Source organism: Staurois parvus, unplaced genomic scaffold, assembly GCF_062004578.1.
Source record: "Staurois parvus isolate SC_StPar_1 unplaced genomic scaffold, SC_StPar_1.0 ptg000436l, whole genome shotgun sequence".
In the NCBI taxonomy this organism is placed as follows: Eukaryota; Metazoa; Chordata; class Amphibia; order Anura; family Ranidae; genus Staurois; species Staurois parvus.
In genome coordinates this window covers 7,118,826-7,138,569 of record NW_028318232.1, presented here as the reverse complement: position 1 = coordinate 7,138,569, position 19,744 = coordinate 7,118,826, and the positions used below count along the sequence as shown (strand labels likewise).

The following is a 19,744-nucleotide window of genomic DNA, read 5'->3' as shown; positions in this document are numbered from 1 at the left end:
ACAGATGGCATGTGTATTCTTATATAACCGCTTGCCCGCCGCCCTATAGTAGAACTACTGCTACAGGGCGGCAGGGCTGCGCAAAATCACATATATATGTGATTTGCATTTCCGGGTAGGGGGCGTGAGTGCTGCCCTAAATGCGCCGCCATTGGCGGCTAGCAATGTCAATCACCGGGTCTCGGCTGGAGATTCCCCACTGGCACCTGGCGATCGCCATGTAGAATTAACAGGGGAGAGACCTGTGTGTAAACAACACAGGTCTCTTGTGCCTGCAAGGACATGCTGCTTTCTATTTCTCTGCACAGCAGAGAAATACAAAGCAGCATGTCTCTGTAATAAAACAGTAAACAGCACACACAGTGAAACACACACAGCACACAGTTAACCTTTGTTCGCCCAAAAGTTAACCTCTTCCTGCCAAGTGTCATTAGTACAGTGTCAGTGCTTTTTATTAGCACTGATCACTGTATTAGTGTCAAAGTGCCAGTTAGTCAGTATCCACTCAGTGTCAGAACGCCCGCTGCAGTCCCGCTATAAGTCGCTGATTGCCACCATTATACTGTATACACCGCGTTCCAAATTATTATGCAAATTCTATTTAAGTGTCACAAAGATTAAATATTTTGTTTTTCAGTTTAACTCATGGATGGCATTGTGTGTCAGGGCTCTTTTGATCACTGAAAACAATCTCGAACACTTGTGATAATTAGATTGGCCGGTGAGCCCAATTTAAGGAAAAACTACTAAAGGAGGGTGTTCCACGTTATTAAGCAGAGTACCATTTTCAAGCAATATGGGGAAGAAAAAGGATCTCTCTGCTGCTGAAAAGAGTGAAATAGTTCAATGCCTTGGACGAGGTATGAAAACATTAGATATTTCTCGAAAACTTAAGCGTGATCGCACTATTAAGAGATTTGTGGCTGATTCAGAGCACAGATGGGTTCGTGCAGATAAAGGCACATTGAGGAAGATTTCTGCCAGATCCATGCATAGGATCAAAAGAGCAGTTGCTAAAATACCATTACATAGCAGCAAACAGATATTTGAAGCTGCTGGTGCCTCTGGAGTCCCACGGACATCAAGGTGTAGAGTCCTCCAGAGTCTTGCAACTGTGCATAAACCTTCTATTTGGCCACCACTAACCAATGCTCACAAGCAGAAACGGCTGCATTGGGCAGAAAAATACATGAAGACTAATTTTCAAACAGTCCTGTTCATTGATGAGTGCCGTGCAACCCTGGATAGTCCAGATGGATGGAGTAGTGGATGGTTGGTGGACGGCCACCCTGTTCCAACAAGGCTGTAATGTCAGCAAGGCGGTGATGGAGTCATGTTTTGGGCCAGAATCATGAGAACAGAGCGGGTCGGCCCCTTTAGATCCCCTGAAGGTGTAAAGATGACCTCTGAAAAGTATGTGGAGTTTATGACTGACCACTTTCTTCCCTGGTACAGAAGGAAGAACTATGCTTTCCGTAATAAAATCATCTTCATGCATGACAATGCACCATCTCATGCTGCAAAGAATACCTCTGCATCAATGGCTGTTATGGGGATAAAAGGAGAAAAAGTCATGGTGTGGCCTCCATCCTCCCCTGACCTCAATCCTATTGAGAACCTTTGGAGCATCCTCAAGCAAAAGATCTATGAGGGTGGGAGGCAGTTTACATCCAAACAGCAGCTCTGGGAGGCTATTCTGACATCTTGCAAACAAATTCAAGCAGAAACTGTCCAAAAACTCACAAGTTCAATGGATGCAAGACTTGTGAAGCTGCTATCAAGTAACGGGTCCTGTGTTACAATGTAACGTGACCTGTTAAAATGTTTAAAAAGTTAAACTGTTGTTAAAAGTTTGACTGAAATAGCTTTTGATTTAAGTAAATATGCTGCAAACACAACAAATGACAATTTTCAGTTCTTTACAACCTATAAAGTGTTTTGAAACTTACTGTGCGTAATAATTTGGAACAGTGCATTGTAAGTGTTTTATGTTTAAAAAAATACTGTTATCATTAGGAGGTTTGTTCAATAAAATTTGAATTGTACTCTTAATAGTTGATAACATGAGAATTATGCTGACTGTTATTTACATCAATTATTTAGGTAAATGAGAAAAATACCATTTGCATAATAATTTGGAACACGGTGTATATCGCCATTTGTAGACGCTATAACTTTCACGTAAACCAATAAATTTACATGTATTGGGATTTTTTCAGCAGAGACATGTAGCAGAATACATTTTGGCCTAAATTTATGACGAAATGTATATAAAAAAAATATTATTGGATATGTTTTCTAGCAAAAAGTCAAAAATATTGTGTTTTTTTCAATTGTCAGTCTTTTTTTGTTTATAGCGCAAAAAATAAAAAACGCAGAGGTGATCAAATACCACCAAAAGAAAGCTCTATTTGTGGAAAAAAAGAACATAAATTATATTTATGTACAGAGTTACATGACTGGCCAATTGTCAGTTAAAGAACGTAGCGCTGTCTCGCAAAAAATGGCCTGGTCAGGAAGGGGGGTAAATCCTTTGGAGGGCAAGTGGTTAATCTTGATGTACGTTGTTTATATTTTCCAGATCCATAGAGTAATCCATAAAACACAAAAGGTGCAGCGCTTAAATTCAAATAGTGTTAAAACTGAATAGATGCATAAAGATAGAATAAACCACCAGGGAAGGGAACTGAGAAGTGCCTTATCGGATGATCCAAGCGGAACCCCAGATGGACAGAGGTGCCCAGAGGGAAGCCCAGAGATGCTAGACAAGTCCCTAAGAGGATTCCATTTGAGACCTAGAGATGAGATTAGTCTTCTTAATGCATATTGGAATTATACATCTGGTGAGTGTATAATTCGAATATTTTATCACCAGAAGACACTCGAAGGACCACTACTTCTATATAGACTTTGGCACTATATTACGGCACTTACCAGTCACTTATTTATGCCTATTACTACTGTCTATTTAATTATCAGCATTTATTCTATCTTTATGCATCTATTCAGTTTTGACACCATTTGAATTTAAGTTCTGCACCTTTTGTGTTTTATTTATTATTGGAGGTTCATTGGTGCCTTTCGGTGTACAGCGGCTTTTTTCTAGTGCTCACTTTATCTCTCTATACCATAGAGTAATCCAGTGTGAAATGTTTTCTTTGTGTAGGCGTTTCCTCTAATAAAGACGGGTCTCTGCTGCTCTCACTCCTTGTGCAGGGTGGCTGGTTTTGTATCCGCCCCTCTGTAGTTTTCTGCAAACAGCCTGTAGTGAGTGGGGCCTTTTGGGTCCCTCCCACAGAAATGCTTTCTGCGCAGAGTATATTCAGCACGGTGATGATATCACTACTACTTTACTAGATAATATTTGGGTTTGCAATAGCATTTGGTGAATACAAAGTGGAATTCCATCCTTTGTTACCCGATAATGAACTTTAGCTTATACCTTAAGTGCAGTGACTTATGCAAAATAAAGTAACTCTTGGAGGGGAACGTACTAAGACTGGAGAAGAAAGAATCAGAAGGTAGCTGTGCATGGCAGCTTCTTGCTTTTATTTGCAAAGCTCGAAGAAACAAGCTGACGTTCTGTCACAGTTTTAGTAAATTCCCCCCCTTGGCATTTAAAAGCAACCATTTCTGAATTAAATCTATTCATTTAGTATTTACTACTGTGATTAGTTGTGATTGGCCACAGCTAATCACATGGTACAGAAAGGTTGTGATTGTCCCTGTCTGTACTATGTGATCACTGTGACCAATCAGAGATCAACACAATAGTACACAATGAATGTATGCCATTCATTGTGTACAATTGTTATGTGATCTGCTGTGATTGGTCACAGTGATCACATGGTACCGGCAGCGGATCAGTACACTGATCTCTCATCCGCTGTGTCCAGTGGCCAAGAAGCTGTAATATGTGTGTTTATGGGAATGTGGCCAATCCCTGGGCAGGAGGCCTGGCAAAATGGCTGGGTCAGCCCATAAATATTGAAGAGCCTGGCCAGTGAGTCTGATGATTCGGTGGAAGGTGTAGTGCTGAGGATCGTGAGGCCTGGGTGGGGACCCAGGGAAGGGGGGCTTTGCCTCCAGGCTGGAGCTGCGGAAGGAGAGGAAAGGAAGCTGGAAAGAGGGAGCTCCACTACCCTGCAATCTAAAGGAGAAGACAGCCTGCCTAGCCTGGGAAAGACTAGCACAGCAAAAGGCCTGAAGGGAGTCTCACCCAAAGCAGGAGGATACAAGGGACAGTGAGTACCTCTACACCCCCAGGGCCTACAGGGGAGAAGGCTGCCAGATGCAATATCCAGCAAACTCTCATTAGGACAGCGTCACAGCTACCAAACTCTCTTGCTCTGGGACACTCTTCAAGGCAGACAGGTGGGCTAGTAGTATTGCTAACTTGGGCTTTGAGAGTTCATTTAACTGCCTCCCGCCCGCCATATAGTAATATGATGGATACAAGGCGGTTCTCTCATTCTGAGAGGATGTCATATGACGTCCTCCCATTCTCACCGCGCATGCACGGCTCCGGGAGTGCGCAGCGCGGCGATCGGTGGTGCGCTGTGTCCCTTGGACACAGCAGATCACCGATCCAAGGAAAGACCCGAAGATGTCGGCTCGGTCATGTGATCAGCTGTGTCCAATCACAGCTGATCACACGTAAACAGGGAAATGCCGGTTATCAGCATTCCTCAGAGGGGACATCTACACAGATCATCAGAGCACTGATGATCAGTGTGCCCTGATGATCTCTGTAGCCCCAGCAGCGCCACCTGTCAGTGTCCATCAGTGCCAGCTGTTTGCTCATCCATGCCACCTGCCAGTGCCCATCAGTGCCACATCAATGCCACATATCAGTGCCCATCTGAGCTGCCTTTTAGTGTCACCCATCAGTGCCAGTCAGTGCCACCTATCATTGCCAGTCAGTGCCACCTATCAGTGCTGCCAATCAGTGCCACATATCAGTGCCAGTCAGTGCCGCCTATCAGTGCCAGTCAGTGCCGCCTATCAGTGTGCATCAGTGCCGCCTATCAGTGCCCGTCAGTGCTGCCTATCAGTGCCGCCTAACAGTGCCAGTCAGTGCCACCTATCAGTGCCAGTCAATGCTGCCTATCAGTGCCGCATATCAGTGCCATATATGAGTGCTGCCTTTCAGTGCCCATCAGTGATGCCTGTCAATGCCCATCAGTGCCACCTACCAGTGCCTCCTCATCAGTGCCCATCAGTGCCACCTATCAGTGTCCATCAGTGCAGCCTATCAGTGCCCATCAGTGCAGCCTCATTAGCGCACCTCAGTGAAGGAGAAAAATCACTTATTTACAAAATTTTATAACAAAAACTAAGAAAACTTTTTTTTTCAAAATTTTCTGTGGTTTTTGGTTTGTTTAATAAAAAATAAAAAAATCCAGAGGTGATTAAATACCACCAAAATAAAGCTCTATCTGTCACAAAAAAATGATAAAAATTTCATATGAGTACAGTGTTGCATAACCGTGCAATTGTCATTCAAAGTGCAACAGCGCTGAAAGCTGGAAACTGTCCTGGGCAGGAAGGGGGTATAAGTGCCCTGTAGGCTAGTGGTTAAGGGGACTTAGTGCTCCTTAAAGTAACATTGCTATGGATCCTTAAAGGGACTGATTCCACTCTGGCGGGAGTAACGTACAGGATCCACTTTTCTCATACATAGTGTTTTTTTCCTCAAGTTTTGTTCTCCAGTTGTTTCACCAAGTCCAGTTGGGCATTCCATAATCCCAAATCCCTATCCACGTTGTTTACCGTTAATAACACAACAAAAAACAAGCCCAAAGACTGGTCATTATCTCTGTAAGAAAGTTCGAAAATGCATGTTGCCTGGCTGTGCAGGAATAGGAGGTCTCAAAAACCTCCTCAAGGGGGCCCTCAAGGGGGTAGAGCTACAGAAATAATTTTTCTTTAGTAGAGTAGGGGAAGGCTAGGACCCTTGTCAGCTTTTTCTTGTCGTCTGTGTCCCTGTTGCACATTTATCCTCACTTCTTGTTTGATAAAACCATGGTCACTGGGATAGAAAGTGAGTGAAAGTCTCTCTAATGGAGCCTTGCATAGAAGTAAAAGCTTGAAAGGGCTTCTAACCCTTCCCTATCCTATCCATAAAGTATAAAAAAAATTGTTAGGGCGTTCATTTTAATAGTAGTGGGAGGAAGGAAACTAAGGCATGAATACCAGAGGGTGGAGGACTGCTGTTTCCGTTTTCAAGTGCCGCATGGCATAAAACAAGTTATTTAGAGCACATGTCTGTTTTTATCACTGTGTGAAAATATCTTGGCAGCCTCACATGCATGGTGTTCAGGTCATGGACAAATGTATTTTTCTCCTTTGTAATCAATGTAAAACCTGTGTATGAGGGAACAGATAGTACTAAAATATTGAAAGAAAGTTTGTCTACAAGAGCCAAAAGGGGTAAAATGGTTTGTACCAAAAAGAAGGAAACTACTCCATGAGAAAAGGATTTTTGCAACCCTGAAAAATAAGAAGAGGCATCATATGTTCATTGCTTTGTATTGCTATATCAATTTGTTCTTTACTGGAGAATACAATTCAAAGTGTGATTTTTTGTTAATTATAATTTCTTTAAAAAGTTATATTTAAAACCTACTCCAGGTTTCTTGTGATTTTAAACAGTTTGTTTGGACCAAGCTGGTTCAAACTAACAGATGTGCCAGCTTTCAGCATTTTTATAAACTGTTTTTCAGCAGCAGGATAGGGGCAAGTTTAGGTAGAGAGGCGGGCAGTTGACGTTACAATCTCCACCTCAGCCAATCAGAGGAAGCCTTGTATTTACTGATGAAATACAAGGCTTCCTGTGAATGGACGAGCAGCACTCAGCCCAACTCAATTTTGTTCTGGGAGTGAGACAGGAAGTCTCCATCCTAATGGTCTCTTCTGTCATAAATGCTTCCCTCTGCCTGTTGGTGGTAATGTGCACAGAGCTATGCATGCACAGTAGTTATTTTACAGTACCTAATTAAGTGACTCCAGTGCGAACCCAGAAGGAAGACTGGAGAAGATGGAAGCACCCCTGAACTGACAGTGCAGCGTTGGAGGGCATCCTTAGACAGGTAAGTATGTCATAATATTCTAGTATACGGTGCATACTAGCACATTATGGCATAACTCTGCAGGGGCCCCATTTTGAATTTTTTATGGTGTTAAATACCACTTTAAAGTGGTTTTAAAGTGATTTTTACCTTCATTTATTCTATGCATGAAGGTTAAAAACGTCTGTGTACAGGAGCCCCCCTAATACTTACCTGAGCCCTATCAAGATCCAGCCATGTGCACAAAAGTCTCAGCTCTCTGGGGACTCTCCTTCCTCGTTGGCTGAGACAGCCATTGGCTCCTGCTGCTGTCAGTCACAGCCAGTGAGCCAATGAGGAGAGAGGGGGGCAGGGCAGGGCTGAGTTGCAGCTTTGTGTGTGAATGGACATGCAGAGCAGCGGCTCGGGAGTAAGTCTGCTCAGGTGAAAGCTGTTTGCTCTGGGGGCACTTGGTAGGAGGGAGGGGCCAGGAGTGGTGGCGGGGGACCTGTAAAGAAGAGGATCGGTGCTGCTCTGTGCAAAACCATTGCAGAGAGCAGGTAAGTATAACAAGTTTGTTTTTTGTTTATTGCCTTTAATATCACATAGTTCTTTACCTGTTGTTGACTTCTCAGGAATGGGCTTGTGGGAAAATGTTTGTTTCTTTCAGCAATACAGCCAATTGGCTGCAGTGATGATCAGTGTATACAATAACACAGTGGGGAGGATGGCTCTCTCCACTTCACTTTTGTGGATGGGGGATTCCATTCAGTGTTTTTCATTCAGCACCCTGGCTAATTAAAAAAAACACCTCCAAAGCTGTCTAGCAAATGTGGCAATTAAAGGTTTGGCTCTCCCTGGTCTCCTACACTTCCATCTTCACCCAATTCTCCTTCCAGGTTCCGTATCTTTGGCTGTGGTGACAACACTCCCACAAATATGCACAGGAGTCACATTTCTGCGGCAAACAAAGCGTGCTGTAAAAGTGTTCTTAACTGCACATGCGGCTCAGATCACATTACCTGCTGACATCTGGTGGGGGGAGGCATTATGACAGAATAGACCTCTAGGGTCTCTTCTGCTATAAAACCCTGCCTGTCAGTGGGTTTTCATATTTAGACTTTACCACCACCTATAAAACCATTATGCCAGCTCGCTGGTAGTTGTAGTTCAATCAGCGCTCAGAAATACAGTGTGTGTTGGCTAGAGGACTACAGGTCCCAAGATCCTCCACTGGCAGAAGAGCTGAATCCACCCTGCTAACAGGAAGTGATGTACTGGGCACTAGGGGGAAATTGATTTATCATAGTCTTGTCTGTAAATGTCCCTGAATGGCATAATGATATAGCCAGCACCTGGCTACATTGGTATTTGTATAGAATATACAATATACAGGGCTGCAAATGGCAGATCAGGGTAAATAAGCAAACTAAATGATGATGTGATAGGCTGGCAAAAGCCTTCTTTACAGCAGCAAGGTTATTTTCTGTTATAATAATGTGACCTAGGACCATTATGGGGCTTGGAGGAATGAACTGATCTGCCTGCCTGGGCCAGGTCTTGGATTAGGTGGATCAATATACTTTCCTCTAGTTATTACACTTTGCACAGATTACTATACTGTACCTCTATTTTATTGAAAAGGCCAAAAGATATCACAAATGCTGAGAAGGATTTTACATGGAATGCATTTTTTCTGACAATCTGCTTTGACTGTATGGGCACATTGCTGTGGGTGTAGCTGCTTTCTGCCAAAGAGTATTGCTCTCATTCAGCTAAAAATGGGAACATTGTATGACCTGCGCAATGAAAAACAGAGACAGGCTTGCTGTGGAAACAGCATGTAAACCTGTACGTGGGCAAATATCAACTAATATTAGTAGAGTAGATAAGGGTACCAAGGTATATCATTGATCCTCCAATGCTCGCTTCCAGGACTTCTCCCATCCTATGGAACTTTGTAACCCAATCTGCCCGGCTATCTCCTAATCTATCCACCTTTAGACAATAAACTTTAGACTAGTTTATTTGAACACAGATACAAGATATATACACTTAGGGGACAATCCCCCCTCCCTGCATAATGGCACAGGGCGGGCCAATCATTTAGTAACAAGAGACACACAGGTATTCAAACTTCACACCAGCAGACAGTCCCATCAGGAGGGAGGGCTGCTGGAGATACCCCCCCCCCCCCAATAAGCTAATACACATAAAATTAAACAATCCACAACCCCCCACCTATCTCCTAAACATGTCAACACAGTCTGAGACAAAGCCCACACAATATTAGGACAGATCACCCTGTACCTCTAACAGGCACACGGTGACTTACACATAAGAGGGATATGGGGAGCTGAGACAGGGGTCTCTCCACCTCTCCAAAGTGAACTGGGTTCTATGGGCCCCCCACCCAAAGTGTCTCCCCTTTCGGCAACACAGGAGGAAACCCCAGACGGGTTGACTCTGAAGTTAGTATGTACTTCCAGTCCCCCAATGCCAGCACCCACACAGTACCCCAAGCAAAGTATCCCATACAAAGCACTACTCGCCCAACCAACCTCTGCCTCTCTCGTAGAACATACCCATCGCTGGGGAGAAGTACAGACTGGTCCTTCTCCCTGAAGTCCTCTCAACAGCTGGAGAGAAGACAGGGTGGCTGGGCCAACTCCATCATGCTGTTTGGGATCAGGGCCGACTGCCCAGCATTCCTGAGGTATCCAGGTGGTGACTGTAGTCTCATCCACTTTGACTTGATGAACATCCCCCAGTGTTCGCAAAGGAAGGCTAATATCCTCCTATCCCAATGCCAGACCCTTTTCTGGGTTTGTGTCAGTGAAGACCGAAGTCCCATCCACGGACATCAGCTCAAGCTGCAGTTGTGAGGTGCTGATTGCATCTTTTTCCTGTAGCTCCTGCGGTGCTGATTGTTGTGGGCAGAGGTCAACAACACCATGCCCTGATGCCAGCTCTTCTGCTGGAGGTGCGCCGGCTGGTTCCTCCTCAGCAGAAAAGTCAATCAAATCCCCAGTCTCTAGAACTGGTATCTGGGGATAGGGGTTCACCATCTCCTGTCCGTGGAACCCAGAAGATGTTACCAGTGCTGGGCAGAGGCTAGCAGAGCTCTGCCCTTTTGTTAGCACTTCAGGTTTGGGGACAGTAATCTCTGGAATTTCTACTGCCGACTCTTGGACATGCTGCTGAATATGTTTTAGCAGTTGCTTGTATGCCCTTTCCAGATGCTGTTCTTTCATCAGTAGGTATTCCAGATCTGGTTCATGACGCTTGATGACACAGGGTGGGCCAATCTACATTTAGTAACAAGAGACACACAGGTATTCAACTTCATACCAGCAGACAGTCCCATCAGGAGAGGGGGCTGCTGGAGACCCCCCCCCCAACTAAGCTAATACACATAATATTAAACAATCCACAACCCCCCACCTATCTCCTAAACATGTCTACACAGCCTGAAACAAAGCCCACACAATATTAGGGCAGATCACCCTGTACAGGCACAGGGTGATTTACACATAAGAGAGATATGGGGAGCTGAGGCAGGGGTCCATGGGCCCCCCACCCAAAGTGACTCCCGTCACACTTTCTCTTTAAAGAAGCCTATCCTGCTTCTAACTAGTAAATTGCCTTTTATTTCCTCCATCAGCTCATCCCCCCACAGCTATTACCTTTTGTATCACTCAACCCTTCCTCCTAGATTGTAAGCTCTAACAATCAGGGCCCTCTGTTTCCTCTTGTACCAAATCGTATTGTAACTGTAATGTCTACCTTCATTTTGTAAAGCGTTGCGCAAACTGTTGGCGCTATATATATCCTGTATAATAATAATAATAATATGACACTTCAGCTCCCTTAGAACATTAATAGAGGGGAAAACTCCTAATGTGGACATTACTTCTGGTGAACCTGGTGACAACCAGAGATACTCTCACATTGGAGGGATATCTTTCACTTCTTGGTTTGGCTTTGGGACAGGCAGTGAAGGGGAATCTCCCTAACGGGATGGGAAATAAACGTGACAGGGATTATAATCCTTCCTAACTCGATCCAAAAAAAAAAAGTTTTGCCTTTAGTTCTACTTTAATAAAGTTATGTCAGGGCACATTATATTTGTTTATGTTATTTGCCCCCAGTAAGGTAACATTTCTTTCATCTAATAGTTTTCATCATGTTAATAGGCTTTCTATGGAGTATTATTCATTATATTTTACAACAAACGTACAGACTTGACAGGTGGCTATTCTTACTAAACAGCTGCTGTAAGAATATCAGCTACTGGATATAACTGTCAGAGAATATATTGGTTTCCAGTAACCTGGATGTAGAAGACAGTGTTTTATTCCCATTCATTTAAAGGGTTCCCTTCTACTTGCTGTCCATTCAATAGATGCAGCTCGTACATTATTTTGAACAGTGGCTCTTACATGTTTAGATCTATGCAGGCTGCAGTGCCATATATTCACTTGTTAAATGTTGTATCTAAGGGCGCTGCTAAGTTCCAAATATATTTGAGACCACACACAACACTTTCAGTTTTGGTTTTCATCATTTCTAAACTGATTATACTCTAAATATATGCTCAATTTTCATTTATCCGTTCCTGTGAACAGTCTGTGATTAGGTCTCTTATTCCATCTGTCTTCAGCAATCTGATAACATGCTAATTGTCTATGTAATACATTCCTTCTGTCTATGCTTTATTGCAGAGACCTTGTCTTATCTGTTCCTTTAACTTCCTATGTACACAGTAGATGCCAGTCTTTGTCAGCATTGATGTTGTTACTTTATGTCCATTTCAATATTAATAAAAACTCTGAAATTAACAAAATAAAAGGTTTCCCATAGACTTGCACATAGTGTAGATACCAAGAGCAAAGTTTGCCATTGACAGACAAACATATAGCCGTTTCTGGAAAATGACTTTCAGTTGCTGGTGCCACTGCAGTTTTTCTATTGTCTGTCAAAAAAAAAATCAAGTTTTGGTCACTAAACTGAATGTAAATTGAATATAGTTACATAGTTAGTCTGGCTGAAAAAAAGACAAAAGTCCATCCAGTTCAACCATTAAAAAAAAAAAAAGTTATAATCCTACACCCACAGTTGTTCCAGAGGAAGGCAAAACCCCAGCAATGCATGATCCAATTAGGGGAGAAAATTCCTTCCTGATCCCCCGAGAGGCAATCGAATATTTTCCCTGGATCAACTTTACCTATAAATGTTAGTATCCAGTTATATTCAGTATTCAGTTAGTATCCAGTGTTTCCAAGAAATAATCCAGGCCTTTTTTAAATCAATCCACTGAGCTGGCCAGAACCAACTCTTGAGGGAGTCTATTCCACATTTTCACAGCTCTCATTGTGATGAAGAAACCTTTCCGTGTTTGGAGATTACATTTCTTTCCTCTAGATGTAAAGAGTACCCCCTTGTCCTCTGTGATGACCTCAGGGTGAATAGCTCTACACCGAGTTCACTATATGAACCACTGATGTATTTATACATGTTGATCATATCCCCTCTTAATCTCCTCTTCTCAAGACAGAATATGCTTCTGATTCCATGTTTTCTTGTGTTGCAGCATTGAGGGAGAATATGTGCCTGTGGAAGGAGATGAGGTAACATACAAGATGTGCCCAATTCCACCCAAGAACCAGAAATTTCAAGCTGTGGAAGTCATTCTCACTCACCTGTCTCCTCACACAAAGCATGAGACATGGTCAGGACAGATTATCAGCTCCTAAACTCTCAAAGCCTTCCATAAGTGGTGGGGACCAAAAAGAGACAAAAAGTACAACTGCCATATTGCCCACTATCTACACCTCCATTAATGATGCCAGATCTTCTGGAAAGATTGAGCCAGTTTCCTGACTGGGATTCTTTTCTTTATTTGTAGGAGACAGATAAGTAAGTACTGGTTCAAGCTGTCCCTAAGATCTGGGGTGAAATGTTAATCTGTCCCTTGTACTAAAGCCAACATAACCCAGCTGGATCACAACTATTGTGTTATTGGGATTGCCCTGAGATCAGCATATAACAATGAATTGTAACAACAATGAGAAGTTCTCAGCTGTGCTTTTATTTTTCTTGTAACTGGGCTAATGTGATCTTTACTGATGATCTTCTTCAAAAAATTGTATAGAGGTTTTGGTGTACATTTCTTGTCGGGGCCTCTGTTTTATAATATCCTGCTCGGAGTTCACAGGACTTTAGGTTGTAAAGCATTACAAATTAGCTGCATTTCTATATTTTGTATCACTGAATAATCATTGCTGCATTGATATTTCTACCATACAGTTTTCTAATTAATCATTGTGAGTATCTTTATTCAGTCAATAACCGCACCACAGTGATTTAGTCTTCAGTCTTCACACAGAGTGATGACATAGGTGGAGAAGAAGATATAACATATCCACAGTCTGCTTCCAGATTTCAAATGTTAGTATATTATTGTGAACTATTTTTTTTATATGTATATATATGTGTGTGTGCCTTAAATCTTGTATTTTAGTACACTGTTTTGTATTGAGAGCAAAAATAACTTTTTTTGTTTGTTTGTTTTTTTTCTTTTCCGTTAGATGTATTGGCCCATTTCTTTATTTTGATTTTTTTTTAGTGTCTTTACTACCTATAACACCACAGTGCAATTGTGAAACAACTTTTCCCCATTATATTATTGATCTGTATGTGATGAATCTTTGTTACATGTAATACAGCACTCTAAATTGATAGGGTTACTTATAACTCTTTCAATCTGATCAATCTTCATGGTCAGAGATCTTTAGGTATTGTTTTCTGCAAAGAAATCTTGTTGTCACTAAGAATGGAAACACTTACAAATATACCACAACCAACATAGATAAAATCATACTGTATTCTTTTGTCAAATAGTTATGTTCTTACTAATTCATTGCAAATATTCACATTCAAATTACTTGGATATTGATTTTTTTGTACCTGTAAAATGTGTTTTGATCTCAGACAGGGTATTCTAAAAAATGTTTTCTGATTGACATTCATGTAAATTATTGCTCGGTGCAGCAATGAGGCTTGCTGGTTTGGATTACTGATTTGCAGCACTGCGATTTGAGTTTGATTCTCATCAGAGAACCATCTGCATGACGATGGATTGTTCTTCTTTTGCCTGCTCGGGTTTCAAGCTGGCCCTTAAGTTTACGTACACAGTTTTAAAATTGCTCTATTAGCTTTTGTTGGATTCCAAATGAGACAGATGGCAGTTTCTCACTGTGGTCATATTCTCAATTAAAAATTGTAGTGTGTGCTCCTGTGTACAAAGAGGTGGGAAGGCCATTTCCTACACTTTCCCAACATGTATGTCATTTTGGAGGGGTCTTTTGCACCCACAATGACACAGTAAAATAGGGCTTCTCTGGGAAAGGCATTCACCAGATATGGTACCAGACGTTTCTGATGTGCCAAACAGTGGAAATGCAGTAATTATATCCCTCTCTGCCATAGTGAAGTAGTGCAGGGATATCATCATGTATTTAATGTTACATGTCACCTTTATTATGCGTCTGGGCGTCAAGATCTGAAAGTTCATTAAAAATATCCTGAATGCTGTACTTTGGGTGCGTTGAATAGCAATTTGCCATTTGAGTCCGTTGAAATCGAGTTTTTAAAAAGAGCAAATAAAGGACTTATCAATACACATTGCAACTTAATACATGCATTCTGTTGTATAATAATGTCTAAGTGTATGTAAAAGAATATATAAATGGATCAACAATCGCTGTAAAGCTGGAGTCTTTGTTATTGAGTTTAGGAAACAGCATTGTGAAAATGTTTCTAGACCTTTGAGCTTTCAGACACCAGTAGCATTATCATTTTTTTTCAATATATAAACATGTAATTGTTTAGTAGTTTTGCTATTTTAATTGAGAGCAAGATAAAGCAGACTTTGGTCACTCATTTGTCTGTGAATTACCAGGTCTTGCATTTTGTATTTGAAGAGGTTGTTATGTAGGGGAATAAAGGCATGGGTTATGGAAAGATAGGAGATAGAAAGTATTTCAAAGAGTAAAGTTTCATGCACACAATGAGAATCAGATGTAAAAATACTGCTTTCAGAGTGATCATCTGATAATTTGATCATTAGTATACATCTTATCTTTTGAGAGCCAATCACGACAGTTCATATGGAATTATCCGAAGGGACAAGCACGAACATTTTTCTCATATGATAGCAGAAGGAACAATTTTTGGTTAAACAGTATAGTATTCTACTGTAAAAATCCAAGACAGCGAATACTTGGAATAAAAGAATACATTACAATACAATACATTACATCATCATAGGAAGTTGTATTCTCTCTTACAAGAAACTTCATAACTCTAGTAACCTATTCATTTTCGATATAAGACTAGCAGAAAAAAAAACATTCGTCTGATATTCTTAAGGTGTGTTCTAGGCTTTAAGCAAGAGTATGTGCTTTAAGTCTTTTTCCTTGAAATTTACATTTTGTGCAGGGCAGAAAACAGCCTGTTTGGCTTTTTATTATAGCTATTAAGTGTTGGTGATCATATGTAATGTTGAGCAGTATGCTGCTTCCCATTTGCCCTGTATGCTGCTGCCCATTTGCCCCGTCTATATCACTGCTCTGACTTTACAATAGTCAGACTGAACTGAATATTACCCTCATTGCTAAAATACAGTATTCCCTCTGTATTGCTAAAGAAACACAAGCAAAACGTTTATGTACTTGTATTGACTTGCAGTGTGAATAAGTTTAACTCTGGCTGTCATGGCCTAAAGGTAGTCATAAACAGCTCAATAGTCACAAGCAATGCACCCAATTCTAGCATCACTTGCAACATTTGGGCCATCTCTGACCTAACTAAAGCACATACAGTATATTTGTTCTTTTGGCCATTGGAGATGCTTGTTATGACAAAAAGAGCTAATCATACTCCCTGTAGATGAGGGAAGGAAGAAAGTGCCATACATGCTGCTACTGTAGTCTTTAGCTGAGTATTGTGGCAGGTCTTGGCACTCCAGTGACTTCAGGGTTCATCTCTTTCATGCTCATGGAGATATCTGCCTGTCTTTAAACAGTTCATTTCAGCATGAAGCTTAGTAGGTTTACTTACTAATGGCAGAGATTAGATGGTTGGATTTTCTTTGCACGTGCATAGCATGTATACAGCTTTATTTTTTTTTTCTCTATTTTAATATCTGCATGAATTATGTATCATAGAAGCACTGAATTTTGCTTTATAACAAAAAAAAAAATCACAATTACAGAGCCTACAATAAAAAGGACTTTGCTAGTTGAGGGCATGGCTTAATATGTTAGAGACTCTCAGTGGAGTTACCCACAGCAACTGCTTAGAAATCACTTAACTAAAGTTAGGCCATTTTCTGTTCTTTTAAAAAAAAAAAGTTAGGCCAGTAAAAGATGGATTCTAAAAGGTGCAGCACTATATTTCATTCACCAGTGAGGATACCAAGGGCGGTCCTTTAGTGCCAGCAGCCTATACCTTTCTATACACCCATAGCGCTCACTGACACTCCATATACAAAAGATGGATTCTGTTTGCCTGCTATGGGAGCTGCATTGTGCAATTTTGCTCGCCGTCCTTTCTGATTGAATCAGCGCCTGCCAGTGTAGTTCTTTATACTTGGCCTTGCTTGCTATAAACACAATAAAAGTAATGTGAGTAATATTGTACTTTATGCCTCTTCCACACGAGAAAAGGAATCTTTATGGAATGCTTCCTTGAGTCTATATCTTCATGGAAGAATCAGCTTCAGCTGAAGAGTGCTAGTAATCTTTTGGCGTGTTTTTTCTTCTTTTGCTCTATGCCTTGTAGCTGCCAGAAATGTTTGCGTTAGCCACTCCACAGATGTGTTGAAACTAGTCGGGCTGCAATATTTAATGTATGTAGCTGCTTTGGAAACTGGGACTTGGAAAGTGTACAGATATGAAAGCAAATGAGTTTGTAAAAGAAAACCTGACAAAAGCAAACATTCAGCAAGGGTATGCTACGTTTAGAGATCCTTTTTCTTACAGTATAATAAAATGAGCTTAAATGCGCGGCTCATGTAAACATATATAGTTTCAGCTGTTGTTTTTTTCTAGGATTTGTAGTATGGGTTAAAGTGCTAGTAAACTCAGGCAGCAACAACTGAAAGAAACTGAAGGCCAGTAAGTTAAGTGAGGACAAGGGAAGTCGCTATATTTTTTGCTTAAAAATCTTGCAATATCAGTAACCTTTGCTTTACTTTCATTTCTGCATCACTCAGCCAAAGCCTTTGCCATCTTGGGTCTTCTCTTCCGTATCCAGCTTCCACCCTCTCTTTATGATGATGGCTGTAATCTCACGCATGTGTAATATGAATTAGCCAAGCGACATGGGGTGGTGATGTACTCTTCCGGGATTGGAATTTCAATGCTGCTGAGAGTGGATAACATGGGCGCGTCCTCCTACGTTAAGGACTGACGGCACACAGAGCATGCCATCAATTACAACTATAATGCACATGTGCCAGTGATGTCAGTGAACTGGAAATCACTCGATTTTTGCAGAGCAGAACAGGTTAGCCACATTCTAAAGACAACACATTGTTTATGAACAATTTCAAGGGATGAAAGTAGAAATCTTTAGTTTACTACCGCTTTAATAGCTAAACTAAGTTTAATAGTTACAGAGGCTTTGTGACCTCTAAATTGCATTAGATTTTTTTTGTATATGGGTGTTTCAGGATATAATGGCAAAATGTACTGCATTATTCTACTGGGTAGCTATAGCTAATGTTGTAGTAAAGTGAAGACAGGTAATGGCACAAGAGCTTGCATTCAAATTACTGATACAAACTATAGCTTGTATCACAGAACAAATTATAGGTACAAAACAGTAATGGTTACAAAGATGGTGCCAATGGTTTCTGGGCCTATGGCTCATATGTGTACCACTATGTGCCATTGTGCTCCTTCCACATGATGCTGAAAAAAGCCCCCAGGGAGGATTGGGGCATGACCTCTATGGGTCATAACGCCACTCCTACAAGCTAACTAGTTACATGACAACTAAGTGAAAACTGTGAAATTCTGAAATGCCAATTAGAACAGAGGAGTTTAAGCATCTCACACAGCATACCTTCCAACCTTAGAACTTGAGAATGAGGGACACCCTGGGATAGAGAAGACATGTGGTGTGGCTCAGCTGCGCTTAATATTGGGTGTGGCTTAAAGGAGTGTAGTTAGATTCTAAGCTTACACAGGGTATACGCTATATACACAGTCTGCAGTCCCTATTCCCCTACATACTTCATAATTACTTGCTATGAAAGAGTTCAAATCAAGGGTGGAATTGCCACGATTCTGCCCACGATTTGAAAACGTGCTGTGAAAATGTGAAACCGCCATTCGCGCATTCATTTCAATGGCACCTGAAAACATGGGGCATTTTTGCACGTTTTTCTGCTTTGTCTAAATCTACTTTAGAACTTGATTTAAAAAGGTTGCAAACTATACAGCAATGAGCAATTCTTAATAAAATCAATACTTTGGTCAGGACTATGTAATAGACAACATAGGGTACAGAGTGCATGGGTCAGGTCTAGGTATATACAGCACATTGAGTGCAGCAATCACTACAATGCAAGGTACAACATAGTGTACAGAGTGCAGGGGTCAGGTCTATATATACACAGCACATTGAGTGTAGCAATCACTACAATGCAAGGTACAACATTGAGTACAGAGTGCAGCAGCAAGAACTGTGTATCATAGAGCCCATTTTATTGCTGGTCAGTGGGAGGGAAATATGCCCCAGTATAATAAATATAAGATCGGTATCCAAGAAACAATAATAAACTGTGAATAAATTAATACTCTATATATTGACACTTAAAAGTCACACTTTCACCCTTGAAAGTCCAAAAATATAAATCATAAATTCTCTTTAGTGTCAGTGAATTTTTCCAAATGTATTCTTCAGTGTAATAATCCCAAAATATGATCCATAATCTCTGTGTACCTCAAAAAAAAAAAAGAAAGAAACTGGATAGTGTATTACATTCAATATATCAGTGATAAATCTTATATATGTACATATGTGAAAACACAAAAAAAAGCGTGAAAACACGTGAAATAGTGAGGCACTCCGTGTAAACTCCTGTATAAACACTTCTCCGTGAACACTTCTCTGTGGCTAAAGTAAATACCCTTACCCTAAATACGTGATCAAAAAGCCTTCTAAGAGAATAATCCAGAGGGTCATCAATCATCAAGATTATCCCAGAAAAAAACGTTATACCAGATGCCGGTTTATCCCATACTTCCAAGCATGTCATAATATTTTGCAGAGCAATCCATAGGCACTCACTCATAGAAGGAGAAATAACCATATAGTGTAGTATATCCCATAAATAAGATCCAGGCTATATTAAGTGTACTTGCATTAAAATTTGCATAAAACCGCATATATTCCCATTCCCATCTCACGAGCAGCTTCCAGGAAGCCAATATCGTTATAACCTCAATTAAGATGTCCGCTCCACCACTTTCGGTCACCGTGCAACGTCCGATGTCACATCCCTTGACGTGATTTGTCACTTACTGACTTCCTCATAAGGCCTTATGATGGGAATGGGAATATATGCGGTTTTATGCAATTTTAATGTAAGCACATTTAATAAAGCCTGGATCTTATTTATG

At 41.0% G+C, this 19,744-nt stretch overlaps 1 protein-coding gene across 1 annotated transcript in view; it reads left to right on the top strand.

Annotated features, from left to right (window-relative positions):
* The window catches only part of CSDC2 (cold shock domain containing C2), a 51,207-nt gene extending 36,386 nt beyond the window's left edge, over window positions 1-14,821 (top strand). The window contains exon 4 of the mRNA XM_089687724.1: window positions 12,643-14,821. Within this exon, the coding sequence (XP_089543850.1) occupies window positions 12,643-12,805 (163 nt within the window). The 3' untranslated portion in view covers window positions 12,806-14,821. The remainder of the gene's footprint in view (window positions 1-12,642) is intronic.
* Window positions 14,822-19,744: the final 4,923 nt, after the last annotated feature.